We start from the raw sequence: 13,493 nt of genomic DNA, 5'->3' as shown, positions 1-13,493 counted from the left end.
CGGTTGCAATAAGTGGGGCCTCTGACCTAGAACTTGCCAGGTTTCGTGAGGGATTCCTCTCAGTGGCACATTGGATGACGGACAACTACCTTCAATTGAACGCCAAAAAAACCGAGGTGCTCATTGTCGGTAAGCAGAGCCATCTTTGGGGTGATAAATGGTGGCCATCTGAGCTCGGCCCGACCCCTATTCCTGTCACCGAGGTTAAAAACCTAGGGGTCTGGCTTGATCCCCAACTTAATTTTGTCATCCATACAAAAAAAGTGGCTGCCACTTGTTTTGGCACTCTCCGCAGACTCAGATCTACCTTCCGATTCTTTGATGCTCCTACTAGACAGCTTATTGTACAAGCTACGATCCTGTCCAGATTGGATTATGCAAGCTCCCTTCTGCTTGGAGCTAATCAGGCTGAACTCTTAAGACTCCAACGCGTGCAGAATGCTGCCTCCAGGGCTCTGGTTGGCCTACCGAGATTTTGTTCAGCCAAAAAAACTATTCAGAAGCTCCACTGGCTGCTGGTAGCCCAGCGAATTAAGTTTAAATCCCTCTGCCTCTCGTTTAATATTCTTAAACACTCGTCTCCTCAGATTTTGGAGCACCTCGTTTTCCCTTATGTTCCCACTCGCTCTCTGAGGTCTTCTAGTCTTCATTTGGCTACAGTTCCACGCTTTAAGAGGACCAGAACCGGCGGACTCTCGTTTCGTGTGCTTGCTGCTAAGCTGTGGAACTCCCTCCCTGTGTATATCCGCGCTATTGATAGTCTTTTGGCTTTCAGGAGAGCTGTAAAAACCTTTCTTTTCCCACTGGATTTCTAAGGCTGTTGTGTTGTTTTTTGGTATTACCTGTGTTCCGGATTTCTGTTCTATCAGCGCCAGGACGCCCCTTTGCTGGGGCATCTGTGCGCTCTATAAATACGGATAACATAACATAACATAACATATATAACCTAAGCCCTGAAGAAGTCCCCTGCGTGGGATGAAACGCGTCGGCTGTGTGGTGCTCCATTTACACGCATGAAATAAAGATTTGAAATTCAAGGAATACCATCATACGCGACTCATTGCAGAATATATACTGTTCATTATAATTTGTGGTGCACCTTTGCTGTTGTAAAAGTTCAATTGAATTCCCTAGGAAATAGGCACTGTTGCGGTGGGTGCCATTCAGTGTGCACACAACCCCTTATCTGATGCTTAGGGGAAGAAACATATGTGCGGTTATTGGTCATCAATGGAGTGCACACCGTGGGGGCCTTCTCTTCCACCCCTAACAATCTTTCTCTACTGATGAGGGAAGTTATCCCGAAACCCGAGACATGTCTCGGGCGATATCCTAAAACCCGGGACATGTATCGGGTCTAGAGATTCATCAGTCCAACAAGTACCGACTTGCACCCACCTGGGTGATCCACTAAAGAACTACAAGTACCAGAGTCCCGAGGGGTGATCCGGAGGAGGGGCTAGCGGTGTGCGCTTCATTGATGAATAAACACAATATGGCTCCCTTGAGCTTTGGGCCGACGGGCTCTTGGACGACGCACCTGCGTGCCGGTTCTGGCATCGAGGCCTTTGACTGTTGTGTGGCGGCCTTCTCTTCCACCCCTAACGATCTTTCTCTACTGATGAGGGAAGTTATCCCGAAACCCGAGACATGTCTCGGGCGATATCCTAAAACCCGGGACATGTATCGGGTCTAGAGATTCATCAGTCCAACAAGTACCGACTTGCACCCACCTGGGTGATCCACTAAAGAACTACAAGTACCAGAGTCCCGAGGGGTGATCTGGAGGAGGGGCTAGCGGTGTGCGCTCCATTGATGACTAAACACAATATGGCTCCCTCGAGCTTTGGGCCGACGGGCTCTTGGACGACGCACCTGCGTGCCGGTTCTGGCATCGAGGCCTTTGACTGTTGTGTGGCGGCCTTCTCTTCCACCCCTAACGATCTTTCTCTACTGATGAGGGAAGTTATCCCGAAACCCGAGACATGTCTCGGGCGATATCCTAAAACCCGGGACATGTATCGGGTCTAGAGATTCATCAGTCCAACAAGTACCGACTTGCACCCACCTGGGTGATCCACTAAAGAACTACAAGTACCAGAGTCCTGAGGGGTGATCCAGAGGAGGGGCTAGCGGTGTGCGCTCCATTGATGACTAAACACAATATGGCTCCCTTGAGCTTTGGGCCGACGGGCTCTTTGACGACGCACCTGCGTGCCGGTTCTGGCATCGAGGCCTTTGACTGTTGTGTGGCGGCCTTCTCTTCCACCCCTAACGATCTTTCTCTACTGATGAGGGAAGTTATCCCGAAACCCGAGACATGTCTCGGGCGATATCCTAAAACCCGGGACATGTATCGGGTCTAGAGATTCATCAGTCCAACAAGTATCGACTTGCACCCACCTGGGTGATCCACTAAAGAACTACAAGTACCAGAGTCCCGAGGGGTGATCCGGAGGAGGGGCTAGCGGTGTGCGCTCCATTGATGACTAAACACAATATGGCTCCCTTGAGCTTTGGGCCGACGGGCTCTTGGACGACGCACCTGCGTGCCGGTTCTGGCATCGAGGCATTTGACTGTTGTGTGGCGGCCTTCTCTTCCACCCCTAACGATCTTTCTCTAGTGATGAGGGAAGTTATCTCGAAACCCGAGACATGTCTCGGGCGATATCCTAAAACCCGGGACATGTATCGGGTCTAGAGATTCATCAGTCCAACAAGTACCGACTTGCACCCACCTGGGTGATCCACTAAAGAACTACAAGTACCAGAGTCCCGAGGGGTGATCCGGAGGAGGGGCTAGCGGTGTGCGCTCCATTGATGACTAAACACAATATGGCTCCCTTGAGCTTTGGGCCGACGGGCTCTTGGACGACGCACCTGCGTGCCGGTTCTGGCATCGAGGCCTTTGACTGTTGTGTGGCGGCCTTCTCTTCCACCCCTAACGATCTTTCTCTATTGATGAGGGAAGTTATCCCGAAACCCGAGACATGTCTCGGGCGATATCCTAAAACCCGGGACATGTATCGGGTCTAGAGATTCATCAGTCCAACAAGTACCGACTTGCACCCACCTGGGTGATCCACTAAAGAACTACAAGTACCAGAGTCCCGAGGGGTGATCCGGAGGAGGGGCTAGCGGTGTGCGCTCCATTGATGACTAAGCACAATATGGCTCCCTTGAGCTTTGGGCCGACGGGCTCTTGGACGACGCACCTGCGTGCCGGTTCTGGCATCGAGGCCTTTGACTGTTGTGTGGCGGCCTTCTCTTCCACCCCTAACGATCTTTCTCTACTGATGAGGGAAGTTATCCTGAAACCCAAGACATGTCTCGGGCGATATCCTAAAACCCGGGACATGTATCGGGTCTAGAGATTCATCAGTCCAACAAGGACCGACTTTCACCCACCTGGGTGATCCACTAAAGAACTACAAGTACCAGAGTCCCGAGGGGTGATCCGGAGGAGGGGCTAGCGGTGTGCGCTCCATTGATGACTAAACACAATATGGCTCCCTTGAGCTTTGGGCCGACGGGCTCTTGGACGACGCACCTGCGTGCCGGTTCTGGCATCGAGGCCTTTGACTGTTGTGTGGCGGCCTTCTCTTCCACCCCTAACGATCTTTCTCTACTGATGAGGGAAGTTATCCCGAAACCCGAGACATGTCTCGGGCGATATCCTAAAACCCGGGACATGTATCGGGTCTAGAGAGATTCATCAGTCCAACAAGTACCGACTTGCACCCACCTGGGTGATCCACTAAAGAACTACAAGTACCAGAGTCCCGAGGGGTGATCCGGAGGAGGGGCTAGCGGTGTGCGCTCCATTGATGACTAAACACAATATGGCTCCCTTGAGCTTTGGGCCGACGGGCTCTTGGACGACGCACCTGCGTGCCGGTTCTGGCATCGAGGCCTTTGACTACTGATGAGGGAAGTTATCCCGAAACCCAAGACATGTCTCGGGCGATATCCTAAAACCCGGGACATGTATCGGGTCTAGAGATTCATCAGTCCAACAAGGACCGACTTGCACCCACCTGGGTGATCCACTAAAGAACTACAAGTACCAGAGTCCCGAGGGGTGATCCGGAGGAGGGGCTAGCGGTGTGCGCTCCATTGATGACTAAACACAATATGTGCGGTTATTGTCAGTTAGGTGCTGCCAAGAAGGAGGGACCACCGTTAGGTCTGTGTTGTCTTAGGCATACAGAGGGAGACCTGGTCGGAGACAATGACTCCAGAGCTCCCATATTCCCGGACACACCGATCGGAGAATAACCAGGAGGCTGCAGGAATAATACTTATCTCATTAGTGCACTACCTGTCCGAAAGGGACAAGTACACCCCCACACTTGCACTCCTACCGTTCTTTTGACAGTGTTCCTACATTTGCAAAGACTAGAAGCCAAAATATATTTGCTCTGTTACAGAATCCATGACACAGCTCTCTCTTCTCCATGGAGTGTTCGATCCAAGTTTCCGATGAGGAGCTGCTGCTCTCTCTGATCCTCAGGATGTCTCCCATCTCAGACCCCAGCATCTTTGGTCAGTTCCAGACTCCATGCTGAACTGTTTCTCACTCTCTTCTCTGTGCCACGTCTACTTATGATTCCAACGAGGAGCTGCTGCTCTCTCTGATCCTCAGGACGTCTCCCATGTCAGACCCCAGCATCTTTGGTCAGTTCCAGACTCCATGTTGAACTGTTTCTCACTCTCTTCTCTGTTCCACGTCTACCCAGGATTCCAACAAGGAGCTGCTGCTCTCTCTGATTCTCAGGATTTCTCCCATCTCAGACCCCAGCATCCTTGGTGAGCTCCAGACTCCACGCAGAACCATTTCTCACTCTCTTCTCTGTTCCACGTCTACCCATGATTCCAACGAGGAGCTGCTGCTCTCTCTGATCCTCAGGACGTCTCCCATGTCAGACCCCAGCATCTTTGGTCAGTTCCAGACTCCATGTTGAACTGTTTCTCACTCTCTTCTCTGTTCCACGTCTACCCAGGATTCCAACAAGGAGCTGCTGCTCTCTCTGATTCTCAGGATTTCTCCCATCTCAGACCCCAGCATCCTTGGTGAGCTCCAGACTCCACGCAGAACCATTTCTCACTCTCTTCTCTGTTCCACGTTGTTGGAAATGGGGGTTGCCCAAATCTCCAAGGGGGTAGCATGGCATCAAGCGGGCAGGCCAAACTTCGAGGACATGTGAAGCATTCACGCAGTACCCACAGACGACACACCAATCACACCACAAAAGAGTCACAACACCACCTTTGGTTGGAAAAAGATTAAGTTTAGTTATGTCTCCAACCTGCAAGGTAAAAAGGAATAGAATAGTGGTTGTCACAACAAGGCGCCAACTGGCACTAGAGCCATACATCATGGGGAATTATTTACATGGGACAAAAGGGATGAGTCCATAAGTCCATGCTGAAAGGATAAAATGATGATTAACTTAACACTAGACCTGGGGCCAATCTGGCGGGGCCAACTCAGGCTCTCATCCTACAGGGTAAGCTGTAATTGCAAAAGTTCTACATTAGCATAGTTAACCATCATGCACATTAACACCAACCCAACCCCTGTTAGGGAAAGAAAACATTAGGGCATCACGGCATAACATGGGCAGGAACACCTGCAATAAATCAGCCTATCTGGCCCATCAATCGGGTACATAAACAAGGGCCTGGATTAACACATCAGGCCAATCCATTGACCAACCTAGGCGGAACATACATCGCCCAGCATAGATATCAGATAGGGGCCCTCCTCCTAGATCAGGAACACCTGTCAGGACTCAATTAGGTTCCCTTTACCATCAACTAAGGGGTATCAAACATCAGGGTGTACACAGCAGACAACCCTCCTTACTTCTGGACTCCCTCAGATATTTCCTTGCCCAGACTTCCTCTATAACTGGGGACCTCAGGACAACCCATAAGGTAGGTACCTATATTTGCAATGAGGGGGAATAAGACTCTCTACCCCAGTATATGCAAAAAGGGCAACCGGCTTGCTCCTGAGTTGTCTGGTAGGGCAGTTAGTTGCAGGAAAGTTAGGGCAGTTCAACAAATCTGGGCCCAAGTCACAGGTGCCCTCCGCAAAACGGGGCGCTTGACAAGGCAACACAGTCCCAGGGGGCGGGCACCGGCAATGTACCCCGTTGCCCCCCCTCCACCAACTTAAGATAAGCCCCACTCACCGGGCTCAGTAGGTCCTGCGGGGCGTCCTTTGGGGTCTCCTCTGCAGGGGGGACCAGGCACCGACAATGTGCCTCGAGTCGCAGGATTCCCCGGTGATCTGCGCCGGTCACTTGGGCCAACAAGGCCTCACTCAGGCCTCAGCGCCGCAATCGGGGCTCCCTCTTCACTATGGGGGCCCCGTTGCACAACTCCTGCTGACTTCGGGCCTCCTCTAGGCTCCGCCCCTTTCTTAGGGTCCCGGGGCTCTCCTCCTTAGGGACCAGGCCTCCTTTCCAGGGGGGGGGGGCAGGCACCGACAATGTGCCTCGAGGCCCCTCCCTCCCTGTGGCATCACTCGGGGCCCCCCCCTCTCCTCTCGGGGGCTCGGGGGGGGTTCACTGCATCTCGGGGCGGCCACACTCGCCTCACCCGGGGTTTCAGCACTGCCTCAAGAAGGCCTCCGGGGAGACACGCGGTGTCTAGGCACTCGTGGGGGAGAAGCCTGCCTGGCTTTCCCCCCTCCTTACACGGCTTCCGCCGTTCACTCGGGGCTCCCTCGTCCTCCTGGGAGCCCCACCGGCACTCTGCTCCGGCCGCCTCAGGTCGGGAGGCGGGGCTGGCACCGACAGTGTGCCCCGGCCCCGCCTACTTCACCGGCCCCTCGCGTGGGGGCACAGACCGGCGGGGTAGGCTCCCGCTCCGGTCACTCAATCCTCGGGGCTCCCCCCTCGTCCACGGGGGCCCCGCTCCAGCGCTTCACCCGGGTCCCCCTCCTACCTCAGGGGGACCCGGGGCTGGGATTCCGCTTCTCCTGGCCTTCCCGGTCAATAGCCAATCCCTGCGTGGCCTTCAAAGGTCACGGCCGCGCAGGCCAATCCGTGCGCGGCGGGGGCAGGCTGATGACGCGGCCTGGCCCCCGTCACGTGATGAGGTAGACGGCGGCCTCAGGGCCTAGCGCGGCCCTTCCCTCACTTCGGCGGCCCTCTCCTGGCACCGGGGGCCGCCGCGACGATGCCCACAGCGGTGGGGGTCCCCTCGGCAGCGCCGCAGCGGTGATTTCGGCGGCGATAAGGGGTAGGCTCCCTTCTTAATTAATTAATTATATGGCGGACAGCGCGCTGACACGAGGGTAGGCTCCTCCAGCGTGATTCTCCTCAGGAGAATGGCGCTATTCACAGCGCACTGCTCCTCCCTCTGCCCACACAGTCCTCAGGGCCAACAGCACTTCGGGGGCCACACCAATCCCTTGGGGGCACAATCCTCCCCAGGCAGCAACAGTTTTAGACACCCAGCGCTTAGGGGGCGATACTACAGTTTACGCCAGTCAGCTGTCCACAGCCCTTCACCATAGGCACCTCACAGCCCAGCGCTTCCAAAGGGCCTCACACCACCTCAGCTAGCAACAATTCCTTTGGGGGCATAATCTTCCCCAGGGTGCTTCAGAGGGGCAGACAGTCCCACAGCAATTCCTCAGGGGCACACTCCTCACCTCCTGGGCGCTTCTTCACACAGCGCTGGCGTGGTACCCGGTCAAATAGCGTCAATGACCTGGGTAGGGGCCCTCCCTTGTCAGGGGCCCATGGGGACAGCAGAGGGGGGGTTTATAGGGGTGCAGGGCCCAGCTCACAGGCCCATGTGGCGGTAGCACCTCACAGCAGGTCCCCTCTCTTCTTTGTCCCAGCGCTGACTGACTCTCTGGTGACACTTCTCCCTATTTATACCCTCCTCCCTCACAGAGCCAGCACCTTCCGGAATGTTGGGGATAACTGGTTCACACTGGCTCAAGGGGAGGGGTTGAGCACCCTGGGTGCCAGGCTTTCCCTCCAAAACTAGGGGTAGCTGGGTAATATTATCTAGTCCGCTGACCTATGTCAGTCCAGTGGCAAAACCCAGGGCCATGGCATCCATTTTAAATACAATACATTTCAATCAGGTGCAGTTTTAAAATGGGGGATTTTACAAGTGCTCACATTATGTCATGTAATTACATTTTTCACAAGGGGTCTCACACCACTCATGGCCTATACAGGTTTAATCCCATGGGGGAGACAATCTAGATAAGGGGGTCAAAAGCGAAAAATTTGGGGGGGGAAAAGGCCAAGTCCAACACACGTCTACCCAGGATTCCAACGAGGAGCTGCTGCTCTCTCTGATTCTCAGGGTGTCTCCCATCTCAGACCCCAGCACCCTTGGTCAGTTCCAGACTCCATGTTTAACTGTTTCTCACTCTCTTCTCTGTTCCAGGTCTACCCATGATTCCAACGAGGAGCTGCTTCTCCCTCTGATCTTTAGGATGTCTCCCATCTCAGACCCCAGCATCCTTGGTCAGTTCCAGACTCCATGTTGAACTGTTTCTCACTCTCTTCTCTGTGCCACGTTCCATCTACGATTCCAGAGCAGAGTTGCTTCTCCCTCTGATCCTCGGGATTTCTCCCATCTCAGACCCCTAGTCTATATGCTTAGATGTTCTTCTCCATGTTGTCACCATGGTTCCAGCCTCTCAGCTCGGTCTCGTGCTCTAGCTCTGAGCAGTTTCTTCCTCTGGTCACCATGCTGTCTCCCATCACAAATATCAGCACCTCTACTCCGATCCAGACTTCAGTACTGAGCTGTTTCTCTCTCTGTTCCATGCAGTGGCTATGTTGGAATCAAACTTCTCAGCCCAGCACCAGATTGCTGTGAGAAGCAGTTCCTCGCTCCGACTTCCAAAAAAAGATTCTAGCCTGAATCACCAGCATGAATGTTCCCGTGCCTACTTCACACGTACGGTCTTTGCTTCTTGAGGAATAAGACTCCAACATGCCATTTTTACTTCAGAAACATGCTTGGACCGAACTCACTCCTCTTATTTGCAAGCACAAGCTACAAAGCTGTCCACGTGACCTCGGTTTAAGATGTGGCACAGACTATATATAGCACCAAAGAACAAGTAACTCTCCCAGGAAAAGGCATATGTTTTAACATCTGTGCAATCTCCATCTCCTTACCTGCAGCTCCTCGTTGTCCAAGAGCTCTCTGCTTTTCCTCTGCAGGAAAACCGCCCGGGACTCCTCCCTCAGCTTCTGCAGCAAGATTTCATCCTCCCCTGGCAGCTGGAGAAGATTGCATACAAGAGTTTAAAACACAGACCTCACTCCGTCAGGATGACACACAATGACAAGTCGAGCATCAGATAAAAGCTCATTTGGATCTTTCGCTAGGAGTGAGACACAGCTTGGCACAGGATGACCCTGGTGAATCAAAGACACATTCCCGGTCACTGAACAGGACCTAGCACAGAAACAAGGCCAGCTCCCTTCATGACGTTTGGTGACTTAGATATTTCTTTCGGTCGTCCTCAATTACAAAGTTTTAAGGTAGTGAGACAACACTGAAACACTACCTTCACTTTAACATAGCAATACATTTCTGCTGGGGTACTCATGTGCTGTAGAATAACTTGTATTATTAACCTACTCACTGGCACATATTTCATCTTCCATAGGAGAATCAAAGAATGGGCAAACCTGGGGGACTAAAACCTAGGACATGTAGGTTGGAAAATGTTCTGTGTTCTAAAGTCATTCATTCAGTTAGCTATGGATGTACAAGCTCAGTAAACCATCATCCAATGGAATCCTCTCATAATGAGCTACCAAAGGAATTGGCCAGAACTGAAATGTACCCGCTACAATCTGGAGGGAGTGCCAGTAGCGCCAGTTGTTACTGGTAAATGACCAGATTTGCCATAAAACATGCAGAAGGGGGTCCACAAAGCCTTTAAAAATGCTAAAAACACCAGATTCTCAAAATACATCTGTGACGCCCACCAACAAAACATTGGGATATCTTAATTATTTACAAGGGATAATCAAACCAGCTGTCCTCACAAACAAATCCCATGGCTCCTAATGTTAGGAAGACATCATGAAGTTTTGGGTCTAAAATAAATAGAATATGCGACTCCATCATCAACTGCCCTAAGTACTCACTGTCATCTCATCGCCCTGCCCCACTGAAATCTGAGCTTCCAACCTGACATGAGCAGGTTTGGAGAGTGAACCTCAAAACAGAAGTACCTCTGCCCCCCTCTCGCATGAAACAATCCCGCCCTCACTTGTGAGAAACATCATAACCGCGATAAATGCCTCGCTTCTAAGTAGTGTTGCTTGGGGCCATCTTAAACATGTCTTTCTGGATACTTACTGGCTGATCTCCAGCTCTCCAGGACAACTTCAGAAATGGTGGGTGCAACACATTCTTCAAAATTACAAGAAACAAAACAATATTGTAACTGGTCATCAGTCAGAGTCACACTTTCAAGGGGCACGAGTCTGCCCGATCAACATTACAGAACAGTTGCTTCTTTCTCTCAACCAAAACAAGGAAACAGCCCCAATACTCTACACAACTCAGCCCTGTGAAAGGCAACAGCCCCAATACTCCTACACAACTCAGCTCTGTGAAAGGAAACAGCCCCAATACTCCTACACAACTCAGCCCTGTGAAAGGCAACAGCCCCAAAACCCCTACACAACTCAGCTCTGTGAAAGGAAACAGCCCCAATACCCCTACACAACTCAGCCCCAATGCTCCTACACAACGCAGCCCTGTGAGATACAGTTCACCATGACATACCGTTAAGAAAGCCAAAGAACAAGCATGAGCTGATCCAATTCATTCTATGCACAAGGAGCCATCTAGAAAACATTTCCCCAGGAGAGTTGTTCTCTCACACAATGAGGTATGACATCCCAAAAGGACCATCTGCCTTGTGCATTCATGTCAGATGTACGTGCGCCTTGGAATGCAGCTCTAGAGCAGGACCAGTAGAGCTTTCAGGTGTATAAACAAAATTGTTTCAAATATTTCTTTATTGATAGTTTGGGCAACAACAGGATTGACAGCATTAAGTACATTTGTCTGGTTAAGTAATACAATTACAATGTATACCATTTGTCCGCTGTAGGAAGTTCACTGTATACATTATACATAGATTGCAGACTGCATCGCAATATTCGTGTATAAAGGTCTTTGCGGCAATGAACGCAGGTACTGATTATTAAACATTTCGAAGATCAGCCCAGAAACAAATGAAAGTACGGAGGAAACAATTGTGTGACTACTAGAAGCTGTAAAATAGTTCAAACAGACTATAGAGAGGAGGAGAAGCGTGGCTCAGTGGTTAGAGGCTCAAATGATGTGGTTCCAGTGGTTCACTAGGACCATCCCAGAGAGGGCTAACGTGTCTCCTTTTCAAGAAGGATTCCTCACACAGCTTGTTGAGAGTTCATCATGAATTTATTTATAATTATTCTTCAAACTTAAATTCGGTTTAAACGGTTATCATTTTCTCCCATGAGGCATCATTGTCAAATTGTCATATCCAATGCATTTCGGGCTTTACCATAGCCCTTCATCAGGGAATAACATGGCTGAAAGAAATAGTATAAGTATAATAATGTAACATGTTGCCATTCGCATACTGTAACAAAAACACTTTAACCAATGACTGTTGTACAGAGTTCTCTTGATATTGTCAAGCAGTTGTCATTCATATCATAATAATCGTGATAGGTCATGGTCTAAGCATGAGTAATTATGATGAAATTTCGAGGAGCACTGAGGCCAGAGCCTCCACTTTTGCATTCAAAACAGACGAAGCGGACAGAATTTACGCTTTGATCAGGGAGGAAATCTCACAGGAGTCCAACGTACGTACTAAGGAGCAAAGTATAAAACAACTAATTTATCTATTCAAAAGGAAGATTAACCAACAAATGCACGCAAGCACACTAGTCAAGAATCACAAAAATTTGCGCATATCACGTGGTCTAAGGATTGCCCTCAAACCGTCCTTATGTAAGAATTCCAAAAAGTTTCAGGAGAAATGGTACGAAATCTTGAATAAGTGTTCACTAGATTTGATCCTCCTTATCATAGAGGAATTATCCAAAATTTTAGGAGAACTGTGTAAGGAAATTGGTGAAATATCCACAGAATTAGCAGGATTGATATCTGAAGATGAACTAACTAAAACATTGGAAGACATCCAAACACAAATGGATAAATACACAAGGGATATAAACGAGAGGAAGATACGAAAATTCAAAAGAGACACCATGGACTACCGTCTTGGAGAAGTATATACCTGGGCAGAGGTATATGCCCGGAGAAGAGTGAACAAAACCTATACCTCGCAAACAGAAACTTCCTCATCGGACAGTGACACAACACAAAGAACCAGACAAGTACCAAAAACATCGAAGTCTTCTGAACAGCCCACTACCAGTAGTCAACAAACAATGTCAACACTAACTGCAGATGAAACCCAACAACCTACAACAAGGATGCAAACTACCACGAGTCATTTTTTAGACCAAGGCCAGTCACAAAAAGGCGACCCAGGCGAGGAAAGAACAAGAGAAAAAGAGAAGGAACGGGAGAAAGACGCCCCAATCACCGGAAGCTGAGATCGGCCGTGGACCAGGGTTCGATTCCCCGCCTCGGCGGGTCTCGGGCTCAAAAATTCCATGGACTCGACAATTCTCGCTCCAGTGCCTACTCGACTCACAGGGTCACACTCTGCGACTCTGGGCAATAGCTTGCTTAATCTCCACTACGGTCCCTCGCTGCGGGATGCCTGGCTTTCACCTTGTAGATACCCTGCAGGGATATCGCACAGGGGAATACCAGGACGGGTTCCCTAAGCAAGCGCATGGATGCCTTCGGGTGATACGTGCGCTATATAAGTCGCAATACATTTACATTTACAATTATTCAGGGTCATAAAGTAGGTACGTCACCACTGAAGGTGTGTGAGGAGTGCAGCCCTGAGCCAGGGCCATCATCCCTCCGGTCCACACACGTGACTTCTAGGAGTACACTAATGACATCCAAATCCACTTCCAGCCTGACAAGAGACCAAAGACCCAGCACACCATTACCTCATGCTTGGACTGTGTGTTCTACTAGACAAAAGCGAGCTTACTCGGCATGGGGAGAATCCAAGACTGGAAATCTGTTGTTGGGTACTCACTTCTTGCTGACCCCCAAACCAAGACCCATCTTACTGAAAGTAAGAAACCTAGCACAGTGTATACAGCTGTGCAATAATTCATTCTTTAGTTATAGCATATTTAGATACCCAGCACTGTGTCCATTTCTTTGACATAAGATCCCCAAGGTCCATTCAAACTGACTGTCCCTGCAGCTAAGGACTCCTAGGAAAGTTCACTCTAATATTTCATGTAGGTAAAGACCATCAGGCTTTGCTAGTCTGCCTATTACGTTTCATTTTCGGACTCCAAGATCCATCCATCCTGCCCATTACT

General features: G+C 50.4%; 1 protein-coding gene across 2 annotated transcripts in view; it reads right to left on the bottom strand.

Moving 5' to 3' along the window:
- The window catches only part of PPP2R3C (protein phosphatase 2 regulatory subunit B''gamma), a 128,919-nt gene that overhangs the window by 97,943 nt on the left and 17,483 nt on the right, over positions 1-13,493 (bottom strand). For both annotated transcript variants that reach the window (XM_078659376.1, XM_078659375.1), the window contains exon 3: positions 9,168-9,272. In XM_078659376.1, the coding sequence (XP_078515502.1) occupies positions 9,168-9,272 (105 nt within the window). The remainder of the gene's footprint in view (positions 1-9,167; positions 9,273-13,493) is intronic.

Source organism: Lissotriton helveticus, chromosome 9 (assembly GCF_964261635.1).
Source record: "Lissotriton helveticus chromosome 9, aLisHel1.1, whole genome shotgun sequence".
Lineage (NCBI taxonomy): Eukaryota > Metazoa > Chordata > Amphibia > Caudata > Salamandridae > Lissotriton > Lissotriton helveticus.
This window is presented reverse-complemented; position numbering and strand designations above follow the sequence as displayed.